At 40.2% G+C, this 20,203-nt stretch overlaps 1 protein-coding gene across 1 annotated transcript in view; it reads left to right on the forward strand.

Moving 5' to 3' along the window:
* Tmem236 (transmembrane protein 236) overlaps positions 1–20,203 on the forward strand; it is a 45,727-nt gene that overhangs the window by 8,190 nt on the left and 17,334 nt on the right. The window contains exons 2-3 of the mRNA XM_052729429.1: positions 10,123–10,195; positions 15,989–16,130. Coding sequence (XP_052585389.1) covers positions 10,123–10,195; positions 15,989–16,130 — 215 coding nt within the window. The remainder of the gene's footprint in view (positions 1–10,122; positions 10,196–15,988; positions 16,131–20,203) is intronic.

Here is a 20,203-nt window from a genome sequence, read left to right on the forward strand (position 1 = left end):
GACAGGGTTTCTCTGTGCTGATTTTGTTAATTTGGAGATTCTCTCTCAATCTTTTAGTTAGTTTGAATGTGGGTTTGTCTATCTTGTTGATTTCTTCAAAGAATCAACTCTTTGTTTCATTGGTTTTTTTTGTATTGTTTTCTTTGTTTCTGTTTTATTTATTTCATCTCTCAGTTTGATTATTTACTGCTGTCTACTCTTGGGTGGGCTTGCTTCTTTTGTTTTAGAGATTTTGGGGGTGCTGTCAAGTTGCTAGTGTGAGATCTCTCCATTTTCTTTATGTAGGCACTTAGTGCTATGAACTTTCCTCTTAGCACTGCTTTCCTTGTGTCCCTTAAGTTTGGGTATGTTGTGAATTCATCTTCATTGAATCCTAGGAAGTCTTTAATTTCTTTCTTTATTTCTGTCTTTATCCAGCTTTCATTCAGTAGAGAGTTGTTCACTTTCCATGAGTGTGTAAGCTTTTTATTATTTCTGTTATTGTTGAAATCCAGCTTTAATCTGTGGTGGTCTGATAGAATGCAGGGCTTATTTCAATTTTCTTGTATCTGGTGAGACTTACTTTGTGACTGTGTGTGTGGTCAATTTTAGAGAAAGTTCCATGAGGTGCTAAAAAGGGGGTATATTCTTTAGTGTTTGGGTGAAATGTTCTGTAGGTATTTGTTAGGTCTATTTGGCTTATAATGTCTGTTAGTTACAGTATTTCTCTGTTTATTTTTTGTGTGGATGACCTGTCTGTTGGTGAGAGTTGGGTATTGAACTCTCCCACTATCAATGTGTGAAGGTTGATGTATGATTTAAGCTTTAGTAATATTTCTTTTACAAACTTGAGTGCCCTTGAGTTTGGGGCATAGATCTTAAGAATTGAAATATCATCTTGGTGGATTTTTCCTTTGATGAGTATGAAGTGTTTTTCCTCATCTCTTTTGATTAGTTTTGGTTGGAAGTCTACTTTGTTAGATATTAGAAGGCTGTACCACTAGCTTGCTTCTTAGGTCCATTTGCTTGGAAAATCTTTTTCCAACCCTTAACTCTGAGGTATTGTCTATCTTTGACATTGAGGTGTGTTTCCTATATGCAGCAGAAGGATGGATCCTGTTTTCACATTCACTCTGTTAGCCTGTGTCTTTTTATTGAGGAATTGAGACCATTGATAGTGAGAGATTTCAATGGCAAGTAATAATTCCTGTTATTTTGTTGTTGTTGGTGGTGGTGGTGGTGTGTGTATTTCCCTTTTTTGGGTTTTGCTGGTGTTTTCATTGTTGTATTTAACCTCCTTGGGTTGGAGTTTTCTTTCTAGTATTTTCTGAAGGGCTAGATTTGTAGGTAGATATTGTCTAAATTTGATTTTATCATGGAATATCTTGTTTTCTCCATCTATGGTTACTGAAAGTTTTTCTGGGTATAGTAGTCTGGGCTGGCATCTGAAGTCTCTTTCAGCCTGAAGGAGATCTGTTCAGCTCCTGCTGGCTTTTAGAGTCTCCATTGCCGGGTCAGGTATAATTCTAACAGGTCTGCCTTTATGTTGCTTGGTCTTTTCCCTTGCAGCTTTTAATATTCTTTCTTTGTTCTGTATGTTTAGTGTTTTGATTATTACATGGTGAGGGGACTTTCTTTTTGTCCAGTCTATTTGGTGTTCTATATTGTCTTAGTTAGCGTTTTTATTGCACTGAAGAGACACCATGAGCACAGCAACTCTTATAAAGGAAAATATTTAATTGGGGCTGACTTACAATATCAGAGGTTTAGTCCATTATCATAATGGCAAGATATGGTGGTGTACAGGCAGACATGGTGCTGGAGGAGCTGAGAGTTCTACATTTTGATCGTCAGGCCACAGAAGGAGAGACTGCTACACCTGGCATGGCTTGAGAATATATAAGACCTCAAAGCCCTCCCCCACAGTGACACAGTTCTTCTAACAAGGCCACACCTACTCCAACAAGGCCACACCTCCTGCCAAGTCACATAAAATGTCTTAGCCTAAATAAGATTCACAAGAATCTACTAGTTCTCAGGTTCACCATAATCTACCAGTCTCCTCTACTGGTTTAAGCAAATGAAAGGTTTGCATACATAACTATAAATTCAGCTATCTGAACTTCTTTGCAATTCCCATTTCTCATTAATGCAATCCTCTTCTAAATAACCATTTACAGATTAGCCATTCACTGCCTGTCAGGCTTGTTCCCAAATTGGTATCCAGGATTCTAATTCCCATATCCCAGGACTTAGCCTAGCATTCATGACTGTCTACCCTCTAACCTTGACATACTTCTCCAAACTATCTCATTGTACAAATTCTTCATTTAGTTGATGCTAATCCCAAGCAACTAAATCTTTCCCCACACTAGGTACTGTATCCTTCTTCAAAGATTTGTGCTCTACTGTAGAAATCACACAATTAGGCAGGGAATAGACTGACACAACACTGAGAGTAAGGGAGGGTTTTGTTATTGTATGTCTGTGTATGTGGTATATGTGTTCATATGTGTGCATGTGTGTGTGTGTGTGGGGGGGGTGGGGGTGGGTGTGGGTGTGAAGCCCAAGGGTTGATGACAAATGTCTTCCTCCATTGCTGTCCAATTTTTTTCTTTTTAGATAGACTATCACTGAATCAGGATCTTACTATTTTGGCTAGAATGGCCCTGACCTTCATCTGTTTCTGCCTCCCCGGTGCTGAGGCTGTAGGAGCACATTGCAGTGCCTTGCTTTTGACTTGACTCCTTACACTTGCACAGCAAGCACTTTACTAGTTCCTTCCCCACCCCCTTTCAAATTACTCTTTATGCCCCACCCCGTCTCACTCCATCATGGTGCCCTGCATGCAGCAGGTTTTCAGGTTTGGGCGTGTGTGACCACAGGTTTCAGAGTAGAAAAAAAAGCTCACAGTGTAGACTTTGAGCTGAAGTTGGAGAGATGAGGGCAGAAGATATCCCCACAGGTGAGGATGGATAATGCACAGACAGGGGAAGAAGCATATATGTTTTAAGGAGTGGGGGGAGATCAATGTGTTTTGAAAGGAGCTAGCAGAAAGAAAGGAGCCAGGTAGCATCACAGTCACTGGGAACAGATTTGCAGTCAGAATATTCTGGATTAGAACTCAGCTTTTACATCCTAGAGCATGACCTGGAGTTAATTAATTAAATCTTCAGCATCAGCTTCATCATCAGTGAGAAGCTTTTTGTGGTGTTTGAGTGATGGAAGAACCATGTTTCACCACAGTACTCAGCATTAAGTAGCAACTTAGAAGATGGTAGAGGAGTGTTCTGGAGTCAAGAGCAGATTCAAAGGAGCCTTCTGGCAGGAAACTTTGATTTACTGACTTAGGGAAAAGAGAATCTTACACATTTCTGAGCAGAGAGTCATTTCCCAAGAAATTATCTGACCTCTCCTCCACCAAGCTTCCTCCATGAGTAATCTCAGGTCAAGAACTTGCTGCACAAACAGGAAATTTTAACCCATGGTGGGTGAGTGTGGTCTTCTAACCATGGGCTCAATTCCTGGGAGAGTCTTCTCATTGCCCACTCAGCAGCAATGGTGCTGAATCATGGAGCTTGCCCTTTTTCAATATGCACCTGCTGCCATGCCCACAAGTTCTCTTTCCCTCCATGCTGTATGTAGAATAGTGGTATTCTGTTAGTTTAAACATAAGTAGACAGTGAAAGATTCGCTGATACGTCTAGCTGAAATTCTCTTATTCTGCAATCTTCTAGAATTGCTAGAACGAAGTGTCTAAGCTTGGTGATATCAGACAGAATTTTCTGCCTCAAAGTTTTAAAGACTTAGGAGTCTGGAGTCAAAGCGTTAGCAAGGCTTGTTCCTTCTGAAGAGACATAAGGGAGAGTACATTCTACACTCATCAGAAAGTATATAGTGGTGGCCAGCCATCTTTCCATTCACTGATCTTGATTTCTATGTTCACATGGCATTTTCTCCCTCTTTCCTTTCCTAGAAGTCCCTTTGTGCATGTCTGCTTTAAAAAATGTTCCCGCCGGGTGGTGGTGGCGCACGCCTTTAATCCCAGCACTCGGGAGGCAGAGCCAGGCGGATCTCTGTGAGTTCGAGGCCAGCCTGGGCTACCAAGTGAGTTCCAGGAAAAGGTACAAAGCTACACAGAGAAACCCTGTCTCGAAAAACCAAAAAAAAAAAAAAAAAAAAAAAGTTCCCTTAATATTGACTTAAAATCTATCCTGATACCCTATTTTAACTTAATTACTTTAGTAAAAACACTATTTTCAAATAGCTTATATTCTGAGGGACTAGAAATAGGGACTCAACCATAACTGGGGTGCAAACTTAACCCCACAGCATCCCATCCTCTGGACCCACAAACTTCATGTTGTTTCCTTGCAGAAAGTCATTCATCCTAGCATCTCAAAACATCTGATCCACTCCAATATCAATTCTGTGTTCAAAAGCTCATCTAAACATCATCTCAAAGGGCCCCAAATCACCATCTTATGAGCAAGGCTTGGGGAATGACTGTCTTGGGTCACAATTCCTCTCTATCAGTGACCCATGTGGAACCAGACAAAAGGTAGGTTGCAGGGCCTGGAGAGATGGATTAAGAATGCTTGTTTCTTTTGCAGAAAGCCCAACTTCAATTTCCAGCATCCAACTGCAGGGGATCTGATGGCCTCTTCTGGCTTTTTCAGGCACCTGCAAACACACACACACACACACACACACACACACACACACACACACACACACACACACTCACACACAAAAGCTCATAAATTAAAAAAAAATATGAATCTTTTAAAAAGTAGATTGCTTCTAAAACACAATGGTGGGACAGAATAGACATTATTATTCTTTGAGAGACAAATAAGAAAGGGGAAAGCAATGGGGTCCAAGAAAGATCCAGCTTAGGAAGGAAAATTCCATTCAGTTTTAAGTCTTGAGGATGATTTCCTATTGCTGGATGCTCTGTTCTCTGGACCCATCTTCCAGGCCCAACTGTGCTGGCTCCTGGTTGGTGGCCTCTGCTCTCTGAATTCAGAGCAAAACCTCAGCTTGTTCAGCCTCCAAACTCGTCAGAGCCACTCTTCCCTCTTTTGGGACAACTTGTTTGCAGCCAAATAGCTCTATCAGCTCATTTCCTCGTAGAGCCTCAGACGCCCAACAGCCTCCCTTCCTCTTATCCTGTGTCCCCATCATCTTCCACCCAAGGGTTTCTGCCGATGTAGTGGATTGAATTCACAAGCCATAATCTTGATGTTTCTCTTCTGAGCATATTTTTGTCACCCCCCCTCCCTATGGATGGGGTAAGAATTTTCTAAATAGCAAAGTTCTAGCTTTGTTTTTGTCACACATATTTTTTTCACTTTATTGTTCTTTAGTTACATTTTTACCAGGAACAACAGGGAGAAAACAGACCACACGAAAGGATGTTGGCGGCGCTGGTTACCTCGTGGAACGGTCACGGTCGCGACAGAACCCAGTATCAGTATTCAGAGCTTTATTTGGAGGAAAAGGGGGGAAGAGAGGGGACCAGGCCTGGTGAGAGAGAAAGATGGTGGGGTGGAGGAAGAGGGGAGCAGAGCAAAGCAGGGAGCAGAGAGCAGAGGGAGCGTGGTGTCTGCATCCGGCTTTTAAGGCACAGATTGCATGACTACGCTGTGCATATGTAGTCGCCAGCGTCCCCTGATGATGTACATGTGCAGGAGTGAGGGCAGGATCCTAACACCTTTAGCCCTTTGCTTAGTGATGTCCTCAGCACTGCGTCTGATTCATTGCTTGCTAGTTGTTGTGGTTTGAATGGGAAGGTTCCCACAGGCTCCTGTTTCTAGTACTTGGTTCTCAGCTGTGAAGATCTTAGGAGACAGGGATCTGGCTACTGTTAGTAGGTGACTAGAGGTGGAGATTGAGAGCAGTCTGGCCCCTGGTTCTACTGTAGTGCGCTCTGCTTCTCACCCTCTGCCATGTGAGGAACGTCTACCACACCCTACTGCCATGAGCTGTAGAACGCTTTATACATTTATGATGATCTGAAACTGTGAGCCAAAGTTAACCTTTCTACCCCCACGTTGTTTCAGTCAGGTATTTAGTCACAGTGATGAGAAAGTAACTAATACATACATTCTATTTTCTTCCAAACAACTTACCTGTTTTCTGCTCTCATACAAAAAGGTATTACCTCCCTTCCAGGTCCCAATAAGATGCCCCTTGTTTCTACCTTTCACATCAGAAGGACCTTGCTGGTCAAACTTCTAGCAGCTGTCTGTTCATAAAAGCATGCATGCTTTCTGAGATGATAGACATTTTCTCTGAGCCTTCCTCTGTTTTTCCTGAGCCCTGTCCAGAATTTCCTACATTTCCACCAACAACCTCTCAAGGTGTTCTAGGCTTTTCTACTGCACATCTCCAAAGTTCCCTGTTACTCACTTTCAAAGCCATGCCTGATTTTTCAGATCTTTCAGCTGCATCTCTCTTCCAGGGGCAAATCTCTATTTACTTCCATACATGCTAGAACAAAGTGCCCCCAGCCACATGATACATATAGCGTAGGTTTATTATTCACCAGACTAGAATTGAGAAGCCTGAGACAAGGTATCAACTGGATTAGTGCTGAGGGATGGGAGGGGCCTTTACTCCTGACTTTGTCCTAAGCGCTGCTGGGTTTAGGTAGTCTATGACACTCCTTGGCTAATATGGGAATCACCAAGATTTTACTGCCATATGCTTTTATTGCCATACGACATTCTGTCAATGTTTCCAAGTCTTTTTTCTATGCTAGTCTATATTATAAGAATATTAGTTATATTGAGTTAGGGCCCACTCTAATGATCTTATGTTAATTGACTCATTCTGTGTGAAAGTTGATTTACAAATGAGGTTGTGTTCCAAGGTACTTGGGAGTAGGGATTTCAGCATGCCTTTTAGGTAAGTACATCATTTAATTCATCTATCTTGTTAATAAATTATAAGCAGGGCCTAGCAATATGTGAGGATTTCAAGCCCTCATTAAAGAAAACATAAGTAGGGGTTGGTGTTTACTTTTTAACTATTCTATTAGTTTAGTAGGTAGCAGATATTTTACAGCCCCACACCAAACTAATGGAATAGATAATAAATACATATCTTGTAATTGAAAGCTAGCATTTTACACAATATAAATGTTGGCAACAGTCTATAGCACCATGATCAGGAACTATAACTTATCACATGATCTATTCATGTCACACAGCAGATGTAGCAGATCCTTTAGAATGTGGTACACAATAGTAGATACATTGATATTCTAAGTGATTACAATTTCCATCATGTTTTAAGTACTCCACAACTGGGTAAATGCATCAGTAGACAGGTACATGCATTACTATGTTTACAAATCTGAAAGAACTTGAATAATTGCATGTAATTCTATAAGAAGGTTGGAGGCCAATGGAATTATTTTTTAAAAGAGTTATAGATAATTTCAATTTAATTTGATATGAAAGTCTGTATTTTATTTTACTCATCTAAATTTTATCCTGAGAGGATACCTCAGGATTCACTAGATTCTCAGCTGGTTTTTATACATAAAATGTTCAGGAACAGTATTCTAGATGCTGAAAACAAAGAATAAGCCATTTAAGTTCAGTTTTGTGAGATGAAGAAAGAGGAAGAGGGCAAACAACAGAAACAGAAGAAAAGCTGGGCAGTGGTGGTGCACGCCTTTAATCCCCCAGCAGTTGGGAGGTAGAGCTAGGTGGATCTCTGTGAGTTCGAGGCCAGCTTGGTCTACAGAGCGAGATCCAGGACAGGCACCAAAACTACACAGAGAAACCCACCTCAAAAACCCAAAACAAAAAACAAATAAAAGCAATAACAACAACAACAAACCAGAAGAAAACCAGCAGGATTTTAAATTGTCAGAAGGGTCAAGTGCTCAAAACATGTTTAGGAGGAATGTGGGAACATGACCAAAGTGGGAGACATAGGTGACAATGTAGGACTTCACCACAGCAGATATGATAGAGAGCTCCTAGCAGGAGGAACAGATACAGTGACACTGAGGAGAAGCCAGCATGGAGAGATCATGAGACAAAAGCTGGAATGGCTGGAGTCAAGTAGTGGGGAGGCAGATCATTTTAAAGGAGGAAAATAGGAGAAAGGATTCTTGAAGCAAGTTTGGGCTTCCACGAGAAGACTCCATTGTATACCAATTGCATTACACATCCTTGAGAGCTATCTGTGATCGCAGTAAAACATACATAACACAAACTTTATGACCTTAACCATTTTGTGTACAGCTCAGAGGTATTAAATGCATTTGTGTTGCTGGGCTACCATCACTGTCAACCATCTGCCCATAAACCCTTCTCATCTTTCAAGACCGAATCTTTGTGCCCATTAAACACAAATTCCCCACCCCTGCCCCGAGCCTCCCATCTTTGAAGATACAGGAATAAAATGCGTTTTACATTTTAAATGTGATTCCAGGGGAGATGGTGAGATGGATAAGGGTACCAGTATGAGAAAATGAGTCTGGATCCCCAGCACTCATGTAAAAAGCTTGGCATGGATGACTGTGTGTACTGTTAACTCCAGTGTCATGGGGGCAGAAACAGGCAGACACAGAGAAATCACTGGGCACAGAGTCTAGCTGTAATGATGAGGTTCAGATTCAGTGAGAGACTGTCTCAAGGTATAAGGCAGAGAGCAATAGAGGAAGACACTAGATGGTTTCCAGAACGGAAATTCTAACAGGAAACACTGTTAGAGAAGTTAGAGATGGGAGACAATGGTGAATGGACTTTGGTGTGAGTAAAGGATGGGTTGGACTTAGATTTCCGCAGGAAGTCAGAGAGGATGGGGTGATGTGTTAGAGTGACTGTGGGGGAGGACTTCTGTTGTCTTGTAGACACAACTAGTTTGAACTGTCTCTTTAACATTCAGGCAGAGATGTCACCTGGTTCAGTATGTATTGAGTGTCCTGGGGAAGTCAGTTAGTAATTAAAAGCATGGCAATGAGTGCAGTAATTGAGGGAGATTATTTAGAGAAGAGCCCAGGAATAATCCTCTGGACATTCTCTTCTTCAGAAGTCAGATTACAAGGATGAGAGCCCCATGCATGTTTAGCCATGGTCTTTTAGCCACAGTCTCTTAGGTAGCCTCATGATGCAAACATGTAGTTCTGGTCTTAGACAGGAAGTAAAGCAACCAGCTTTCTTCTTTATATTTTATTTCATTAAAAAGAACAAAATGATTAGTTTCTGATATATCAATTTCAAATCCCATTGTACCTAGCATTAGCCATTTGCACTGGGTGTGGCTTACAGAGGGGATGCTGTCTCCCTTGTTAATTATGGCTGTGTCTAAGATGGAGCTGAAGTAAGAGAGGCATGGCAGAAGTAAGAAGAAATTGTTAACAATTTATCTAGTCAACACTTCTTATACTGTGGAGCACTTTATACGAATGTAACTAATGTAAGGTGTTCAGGGAAAGAGGAGATCAATATTTTTTTGTGACAAAAACGCTTTGATAAGCTGGCAACATGGCTGAGTGGGTAAATGCTTATCCCACAAGCATAAGGACTGAGTTCAGTTCTCTAGAACCCTCCCTCATAAAGGACCAGACCCTGCTTTTATGGAGAGTTAGAAGGCAGGGACAGGAGACACTCCAGAAACTCATGGGCTAGTCCACCACACCCAGTGTTAAAATAGAGAAGCCCTACCTCAAACAAGGTGAAGGTGAGGATAATACCGAGTTACCCTTCGACCCCCACACACATGCTGCACTGTACAGGTGTCTGCGCTCACACATACCTCCACCCAATAGCTCTGACTGTCTTTTGTTTTGTTTGTTAATTCAAGAAGCTAAGCATTCATTTGAGTTTTCCCTGTCAGAAAATACAGTATATTTATTTCATATCTCAATCACTAGTTTACTAATTATTGGACTATTTGGAAATCTCTCACCCTTTTGTTGGAGAAAAGCATTGTTTTTTTTTTCCTGCACATGTTACTTTTTTGCCATACTCAAACATTTGGGAAATGGAAATAGGGAAGCAGTGAGCTTCTTAGAAAAACTGTAGATGAATGAAAGGGGAACTATGAAATTAGCGACACACAACAGGAACTGTCGATGTGCTGTGTTACTGCTGTTGCTTATTTTTTCTCCCTTGCTAGGAGACCTGTTCTGATGATGTGTGTGGTGCTCACCACGCTCCCCAGCTTCAGCTTTTCTATAGCAGTCACCGAGGTATGCAATTTTCATTTCTTCGGTCTTAAAATGTCATGGTTTTGATTTTCAAGAGAGTAGTATGCTCAAAACATTTTCTAAAGTTGACTTTACTCCAATCTTCTTCCAACTTGATATATATGTACATATATATGCATATATGTATAATCCTTATTGTAAGATAATTATTACTTCCATGATTTGAGGGATAGACTGGCATTTTGAAATACATATTTTTTTTCTGTATTTGTGTATATGATACAAGAGTATATTTCAAAGTCATAAAGAGTCAAAAAAATCTCAATCTACATTCTTCATAATTATCTACACAATTCAACACAATTATCTTTGGTAAGTTACCCATTGATAAAATTTTTGCACGTTAATTAAGTTGATAAGCCTTTTGTTTCGATGAAATACGGCTTCAAAAGTTTTCCAGCCGACAGTCAGACCCTAGGACAGGACTATTATAGGCAAAATTCACAGGCTGTAAGAACCTCAATTTCCACAGAAGTCAGGGAAGGCCTCACCAATGAATGACATTATTAACTTGCAAGGTATTAGGAAAGAGGACACCATCATCTTTGGGGAAGGGTGGGGGGAGGCATTCCCAGAAGTTCTAATTTCAGTTCATAAAATGATGGTATATCTGGAGTATGATAGCTTTTTGTTTCATTATTTCTTAAGATGTCCTCTTTTTTTATTAAATTGCCTTTGAATAGTCACACATTAACAGAAAAGTGCTTGAAGCATAATTGTATAATATCACTGCAATGTCACAAAACATATCCCTATACCAACATCACTCAGGTGAAGAAATGCAGCCTGAGCAGCTGCATCCCCACGGGCCCTGCCTCCCTTGCACGATTAATTTGACCATGACTTCTATAACAGAGACATTTATCTATTTTTTGGATGTTCTCTTGGGGAAGTCAAATTATAACTACACTTATTGATTACATAATATATCTTCTATTTTACTCAAAAGTATAATATAAGGGTCATTCATGTTTTTATGTCTAGTTATAGTTCACTTATTTTCGTTGCTATCGACTCAAGTACTTCATCTTAAAAGTCATTATAATTTCTTTATTCTTTGGTATTGGGATTGAACTTCTGTGGGTGTGAAGCACATACTTCACATCTGAGGTATGCCAGCCCAGCCCAAGGCTGCAATTTACATTTCAGTTGTACAGTTCTATTCTGTTGTTGTTGCTGCTGCTGTGGTGAGGACTGAACTTAGGAGGCAAGCACTCTACCACTGCGCTACATTCTCAGTCCCATCAGAGATGTTCTTTCAAAAAATGGTTTATATTATTATTATTATTATTATTGTTATTTTACATCCTGACTACAGTTTCCCCTCCATCCTCTCCTCCCAGTTCATAACCCCTACCTCTGCTCTGTCCCTTCATCCACTCTTCCTTCATTTTTCTTCTGAAAAGGGCAGTCCTCCCATGGATATTAACCAAACATGGCATAAGCCCCTCCTTTCATATTAACTGGACAAGACAACCCAGTATGAGGAATAGGGTCTCAAAAGCTGGTAAAAGAGTCAGAGGCAGCCCCTGCTTCCACTGTTAGGAATCCCATAAGAAGACCAAGTTACACAACTGTAATATACATGCAAAGGGCCTAGGTCAGTCCCATGCAGGCTCCCTGGTTGTTGGTTCAGTCTCTGTGAGCCCCTATGAGCCCAGGTAAGTTGATTCTGTGGATTTTCATGTGGTATCCTTGACTCCTCTGGTTCCTACACTCCTTCACCCCCCTTTTTGTTAGGATTCCTCAAACTCTGCCTAATGTTTGACTGTGGGTCTCGACATTTGTTTCCATCAGTTGCTGGATGAAACCTCTCTGGTGACAGTTGGGCTAGGCACCAATCTATGAGTGTAGCAGAATATCATTAGGAATCATTACATTGACTTTTTTTTTTTTTTTTGCCAGTCATGTTTGGTTCTCTCACAGGTGTCTGGGCTATCCATCCTCTGGGTCCTGGCCCTCCAGGCAGTGTCAGGGGTGGGCTCCCTCTAGTGGCATGGGTCTCAGGATGGACCAGCCATTGGTTGGCCACTCTCACAATTTTTATGCTCCCCCCCCCCACCCCCCGCCCCCTAGCTCATCTTGTAGGCAGAACAAATTGTAGGTTGAAGGTTATATGGTTGGGATGGTGTTCCAATCCCTCTACCGAAAGTCTTTCCTGGTTACAGGAGAGGGCCAGTTCAGGCTAAGTATCCTCTATGGCTAGGATCCTTAGCTGGGGTCACCCAAGCAGTTCTACTAAAATCAGGAACAAGACAAGGCTGTCTCCTCTCTCTATATCTATTCAATATAGTACTTGAAGTTCTAGCTAGAGCAATAAGACAACTAAAGGAGATCAGGGGATACAAATTGGAAAGGAAGAAGTCAAAGTATTGCTATTTGCAGATTATAGGATAGTATACATAAGTGACCCCAGAAATTCTACCAGGGAACGTATACAGCTGAGAAACATCTTCTGTGAAGTGGTGGGATATAAGATTAACTAAAAAAAAATCAATAGTCCTCCTATATACAAACAATAAATGGGCTGAGAAAGAAATCAGGGAAACAACACCCTTCACAATAGCCACAAATAATATAAAATATCTCGGTGTCACTCTAGCCAAGCAAGTGAAAGACTTGTATGACAGTTCTGTTCTTGATGATAATACCAATTGTTTCCATTTTGAGCTAATGTTGCCAGGAACTTGCCTAAACATGTTTATAGATGTGATTGTATCAGTTGATTTAACACATAGGAGTAGAATGGATGGGCTATACAATATCCAACCATCCAAAGCATGGATTATGTCAAGCACGTTTCAAGGGAGACAGTGCTGCAGTCCGTCTGCACACTTCAGCAGCAGAGAATGAACGTGCTCTCAGCTTCACGTTCTTTGCCGGAGCTTGCTCTTGTTTTTAGCTAACCTGAGGGATAGGATTTTGAAACTCATTGTACTTTAAAATTTATTTTACACAAATTAGCGAGGTTGAGCATCTTTTCATCTTTGCTTATCTTTTAAGTTTGATTTGATTTACAGAGTAAACGGGTTGTATTTATGTATTTAGGAACACAGACACAGACACACACACAGACACACACACACACACACACACACACCAAAAAAAAAAACAATTAAAGAGAAAGAGGCCATAAATTTGAAAGAGAGCAAGGTGGAGGGTAACATGAGTAACAAGAGTCTGGAGAGAGGAAAGGGGAGGGGAAATGATGTAATTATATTATAATCTCAAAAAATAAAAGAACTATTTGAAAAAAGTGATTTGAAAGTGCTGTTTACATGTTCAAATTACAACCCTTTTTATTATTTATTATTATTATTATTATTATTATTATTATTATTATTTTCTTTTGGTTTTTCGAGACAGGATTTCTCTGTGTAGTTTTGGTGCCTGTCTTGGATCTCACTCTGTAACTCAGGCTGGCATCAAACTCACAGAGATCTGCCTGGCTCTGTCTCCTGGGTGCTGGGATTAAAGGCGTGCGCCACCACCGCCCAGCTTTTTTTTTTTTTTTCTTTTTTTCAGACAGAGTTTCTCTGTGTAGTTTTGGTCCCTATCCTGGAACTCCCTTTGTAGACCAAGCTGGCCTTGAACTCTTGGCTCCGCCTCCTAAGTGCTGGGATTAAAGGCGTGTGTCACCACACCTGACTACAACCCTTTTTAATTGTACACACTGTAAATATGTTCCTCCTAGGACTTACCTCCACACTTTTACTGTGTCTTTTGATAAGAATTTTTTTGCTTTAAAATAATCTGATTTATCAACTTCTTTCATTTGTATAAAATGCTTCTGGTGAGAGAATTGAGAAGATAGATGAATCTAAACTGTAAAATCCTAAAGATCTAATCTCATCATGAACTTATTTCATCTGTTGGAAAATATGTTTTTTCCCCCTTCTTCCTGTAGATCCACAGTCCAGCTTTAATGGTGTTTTGTTACGTTGTGTAAGGGTGGGTCAAATTTGTTTTTTTTTTTTCCCAATGAGCAGAGCATCATTTTGTAAAAACTCAGTCCTTTGTTTCAACAGAGTCCTCTTTATTATAAGTCAGGTGTTCACGTGTCTGAGCTGTCCCCAAGCTTTTTGTTTCATCACTTTGCCCAATTGTCTATCCTGTGCTCACACCTCACAGCTGTCCATCCTGTGCTAACTCACACCTCACTGCTGTCTATCTTGTGCTAACTCATACCTCATAGCTGTCTATCCTGTGCTCACTCACACCTCACTGCTTATTCTTATAGTTTTATAAGTTTTCTACAGACCAGAAGAGCAATCATTCTAGCTTCCTTTTCTTCTAGAATTTTTTGCCCATTATATTTCCACATACATTTTAGAATATGCTTTATAATTGACATGCTAATTAAATTGCAGTTAATGGTTTTATCTTTTAAAAAATCTTATTTTTAAGTTTTCGTCATTAGTAGTTGAAACAAATACACCCATTTGGGAGCATTTTCTCCATATATACTCATATAGTTTATGAAAAATGATGTTTAATTTTTCTTTGTTTTTAAGACAGTTTATTGTATTGTATTTATTTTTGCTTGATTTATTAGACTGTCTAAGATATCCAAGACAAGTTGAATAGAATTGGTCATGAAGGCTTCTTTGTCTTGTTTCTGAAAGGAAACTTCCAATATTTCATCAAGAATATGATGCACCATAGCTTGTTTTGTTGTGTTGTTTATATATACCGTAAGCAGATGAAGAAGAAAGCTTAGCTGAGCTTACCTGCTGCTGTCAAGGCTCTGCTTAGCAGTGGAAGTGGAAGGAATGGCCCATTTCACCTTTACTGGGAACACACATACACGTACACAGACACACAGATATACACTGATACACAAACACACACAGATGCACATACAGACACATATACACACATACACATACACACAGACACACACTGTCTTAGTTAGGGTTTCTATTGCTGTGAAGAGACACCATGATCACAGCAAGTCTTATAAGGGAAACATTTAATTGGGGTGGCTAGCTTCAAGTTTCAGAGGTTCAGTCCGTTATCATCATGGCAGGGAGTGTGGCAGTGTGCAGGCAGATATAGTACTGGAGAAATAACTGAGAGTTCTACATCTTGTAGGCAACATGGAATGGTTTGTCACACTGATCAAAGCTTAAGCAAAAGAGACCTCAGAGCCCATCCCCACAGTGACACCTTCTTTTTTTCCAGAGCTGAGGACTGAACCCAGGGCCTTGTGCTTGCTAGGCAAGCACTCTATTACTGATCTAAATCCCCAACCTCGACACACTTCTTTCAACAAGACCATACATACCTACTTCAACAAAGCCACACCCCCAGTAGTGCCACTCCCTTTGGGGGCCCTTTTCTTTCAAGCCACTACATACACACACAGAAACATATACACTCAGAAACAGACACAGACACACAAAGACACACACACACACACACACACACACACACACACACACACACACACACGGAATGAGGATCAAATCCAGGGATCCAAGTCCTCATGTATACTAGGCAAGTACTCTGCCAACTGAGCTATATACACAGCCTTTTATTATTGTATTTTTGCATGCATTTAAATAAAAAACGATCCCACTTGTGAGAATCCTCATTGTATACTTAGAAATGGTTCAAAGCCTTGTAGTTAAAACTTGAGAAGCTAAAAACAGAGCTTTTAATTTTCTGTAAATATATTTATGATAAATTTAGCACTGTCTGCAGACGGTTGACAGACTTTAGAATGAATAAAGCAAACTAATTAAATATGCTTACATGGATTTCTGAAAACAGGTTCAAAAGAATTTCAATGGGTCACTTAATTCAGTGCCTGACTCCTTGCCTGACCTTCCAGTGTCTCTGGTTCTGTTCTCCCTGATCGTGGTTGACATTATTGAGAAACTCAGGATATACCCTCTAAGAGGGAGTCAACAAAGTAAGTAGCCTTTCAGATATGAATATTAAAATTTTTTGTTTATCTTTGATCTTTCTACTATTCTTTTACTTAATGAAACATTTAATGACAGTGTTTCTTAGGGGTAACATCACTGAGAGAAGATTGTAAATAAAAGATATCTGGACATAAATATTTTAAAACATACTTTGATATCAGTCATTATTACTTATTTGTATACTGGTAGTGCTTATAGATTTATAAAAATACCAACTATTTAATACCAATAAAGTTTAATGTTTACTCTAGCAAGAAAACATTATCGATATATCATTTTAGAGATGTTCTTAAGTCTTTAAATTTAGAAGACTATTTAAGCCTGGTTGGTGTCACATACCCATGTTCTCAGCTGACGAAGGAGGACAAAGAATTGGAAAGAGTCTGAGTTGCAAAGCCAGACCCTTTCTCAAAAAACAAACAATGAAAGTAACAAAAAAGTGGTTTTGTTTGAATATCTTTGCTATAAGAATGAGTGTAATAACTGTAAATCCTACTTACATCTTAGAGAATTGCATATTTCAAATTATGGATTATAAGTAAGCCAAAGTTCACCTTTAGTAAGACAGAGACAAACCACATACCTGCAAAGTGAAAAGTTGAAATTAAATATAGGCTGGCCTTTAAAAATGTTTCTCATTAATTGATTACTCTCTTTGTTCAGACATAAATTCTTTCCGGTTCCATTTGCTGACATGCTTTATTATAAGAATAAAATTTTGTTGTGGGAGTGTGCTTGAAATGGTCAGAGACTGGGAGATCACTCCCCAACAGGTAGATGGAGTAAGGCTTCACAGTGACAAGGATAACGGCCAGAGACAGTCAATCATTTATGGGCCACACACTACCATTATGCTGTCACTCTTGCTCTGGAGATTGAAAGGAAGACTGTCCTGTGGGCCACCTGGAAAGTGGAGTCTTTCATTTTACACTTTGTCCTTGGGTGGGCGATTGTATGACATTATGTTCAACATCATACCGGTGATAATTCAATAACAGCCCAAGGGCCACCTGCTGAGGGAAAGTACTCCCAAGCTCCACATTCCCTCTAAAGCCAAGTGTCTTTATGTTAAATATTTGGGACTCTACAACTTGTTTTGCTCACTTCATCTCTAGCTCCTTAAAACTGCAGATCTGTTTTCAGATTGTTTGTTCTTGAGTACTCTGTATTTTGCATGTCGATGTAAACTTTCTGTCCAAATGAAAGTTCTTTTTTAGAAAAAAAAAAGAACTTTTTAGTTCAAGTTAATGGCACTTTATTGTCTGTAGTGATGATTGTAATCTTTCTTCTGCATCCAGCAGTGATGTTTTGAGAAACTAAATGAAGGCTTTCAAAGTAGTCTTGGGAAGGGGACTAGAACAGAGCAAAGCCCTGAACTTCTTACATGAGACCCTCCCACGGCCCCTTTCTGCCCCAACTTTAGAGGGTTGACTAGCATACACTGTAATAGCTCTGCCATTCAATAATAAAATCACACTTTAAAAGCTAGAACTTGTTCAAAATACCTCTGCAAATATTAATGTTATATATATATTTGATATTTATGTAAAATTTAAACTCAGATACTCTATCCTCATTTCAGTATGTATATTAATACAATAAATTACATGACTTTTGAGTCTATAGTTTATTCTCCTTTATCCTCTGGAAGTTACTGCTTAAACACACTGGTTTTAAAAATCACTTTTTAAAACAGGCTAGCTGTGTAGTCCAGGTTGATCTTTAGCTCATAATCCTCTTGCCTTCATCACCTGAGGGCTTGAATTACAGGTGTGCACCAGTGAGAATGCTGAGGTGTCCAGTGATATGACAGCATGGATTCCGGGTGCAGCGTTTTATCAAGTGAACCTTCATGGGAATAGTCTGCTGGTACATGGATCTCTGTGACATCACAACTTTGTAGATATATGTAGCATCTGCTATGTCCAGATATGAGAACAAATGACAAGAATACAAAAACGAAAAAGCCCAAGGCTCTCACTTCTAGATAAATCTCCTCTTAATGACTACACTTCCATCTCCTCATCCTCCACCGTCTTGTTCTTGCTCCTACTTTAAGAGAAGTCTCATGCTGATTCTTCTGTGCTCTTACTTGTGGGTCTAGACAGTTGAATATCCACCACTTCTACTTTGCGTTCAACAGTCATCTTGCTCTTGTTCTCATTTCCAAGCCCAACTCCTTTGGAGTCTCCTGTGTCCCTGTTCCTTGGTTCAGACTAGTGACTGTCCCAGAATTCCCACTTTAAGCATAATTGTCTTTGGTGTGTGGTTACCCACCATGCTCAGCTCCAAAGAGTTAGCCCTGTGCTTAGCATCTGGAACGAGTCTTAATGTACTTTGAGTGGATTGTCTCTTTTTCGGCCAGTTGGAATGCTGACTTCTTCCCCAGAGTTTTACTTTTCTGGAGAAATTGCAAATGGAAGATAGGATGTTTTGTTTGGAAACAGCCCTTTAGCTCCAGAATGTACAGGTGCTAACATATTGCCTGGGTTTTAGGGATTTCAAATAATGTTCATTACTTTCCACTGGACAACACACTGTCCTCTCCTACCAATAGATCCGAAGCTGAATCTAGTAGAGTCAGATTCCTTTTGAGAGAACTTTTTCTAGAGGAGTCATAGGTCTCCTTACTTCAGGATTTATAATAGATATTCCATTGCCTGAATCCTAATGATGCCTATCATTGGATTTCTCCCCCTTGCCTCTATCAGGATCTCTCAACCCCACAGAAACAGGACGATGCAAGCATAAACACAACAACAGCCATGCCTGAGGGGGAGTTTTTAGTCTTCTCAGCAGAACTCAGTTAAGCAGAGTCTGTAACCCGGGTTGGACCCCGTGTTACAAAACATTAAGAGTATATTGGGGAAGTGCTCTAGGGTCTGTGTGTAAGGTACTATTATGTTGAACTACAGGTGAAGGAGCACTCAGGCCATCTAAGGGGTTAGAAGTCAGCAGAGACTGAGAGAGAGGCCTCTGTTTTGTAGGGGTTTGTAGGTGGACATAGAGAGGAAACTTTCTCCATAGAGTAAGCTTGGACCTCATGGAGGTCGAGAATGCATGTAACCCATGGGTGTGCTCGAGAAGTAAAAAAGTGACTTGGTTTGACGTCACACCATCAGTCAACAAAGCTTTTGCTGGAACAGAGGTTGCCTTCTTGAAGCCACCTATGACTAGCTTGTCAATTTGTCACTTTGAAGGCGTGCTGTTTCGGTGAAAACGCTGGGGGAGAGGACTTGGAGAAGGAAGTGAGGGAGGTTTAATTAGATAAGAGGTCTCGGTCTCAGTCCCTGCTTCAGCCAGACAATGGGGCTTTTGTTTAGGAGATGTTTTATATAAAGTTCTGTCTGGAGATAACAAAGGTCTTTCTGCCAAAGGCTTGAAGACCGCTAATTTAGAGCCGTAGACTCTGTCTCCTGTAGAGCAGTGTCATGACTGGAGTAGCTCAGTCACTCTATACACCTGGCCCCGGGGAAAGCATGGCTCTGTATCATCTAAAGGCAGAAGGAGCCCCACGCAAAGCCTCATCATGGCTCGTGCTGCTCAGGGCCTACGTCTACTAAGCCTGTAGGCCTAGCAGGCCTATCCTGATGGAACACACAGGGTCGAGGCACAGTGCTCTTGCAAATCACAAAACTTTTTCATTACAGTATTTTGAACCCTTTCATTTTGACTGCTTTATTTCTCCCATACAATATATATTCATCTAAAGAGGTTATAAGATAGAGGTCTTAAAAGGGAAAAAAATTAACCAATGTAACTCTGCAAGCTAGAGACTTATAATTGATGGGATCTTGTTACATATTCAGTTAAAGGAACTTACTTTGTGATTTTCCCCTATAGTGTGTGGTGGGCTTGTTGTTCTTGTTATTTTATCGACTATACCACCATTTTTATTGGTCAAATAATGTTCCATTATGTTAATGACTCGTGTTGTGTCTAAGTCACCTATTGTTATGCATCTAGATTTGTGATTTATTCTTTTTAAAATCTTTCTATTATAAGGCGCTGCTGTTACAGAAGGATAGGGGCATGGCTAGGGCAAGTCAAGCAATGT

The sequence above is a fragment of the Peromyscus californicus genome, unplaced genomic scaffold (genome assembly GCF_007827085.1).
Source record: "Peromyscus californicus insignis strain IS unplaced genomic scaffold, ASM782708v3 Scaffold_8__1_contigs__length_139910024, whole genome shotgun sequence".
NCBI classification, from domain to species: domain Eukaryota; kingdom Metazoa; phylum Chordata; class Mammalia; order Rodentia; family Cricetidae; genus Peromyscus; species Peromyscus californicus.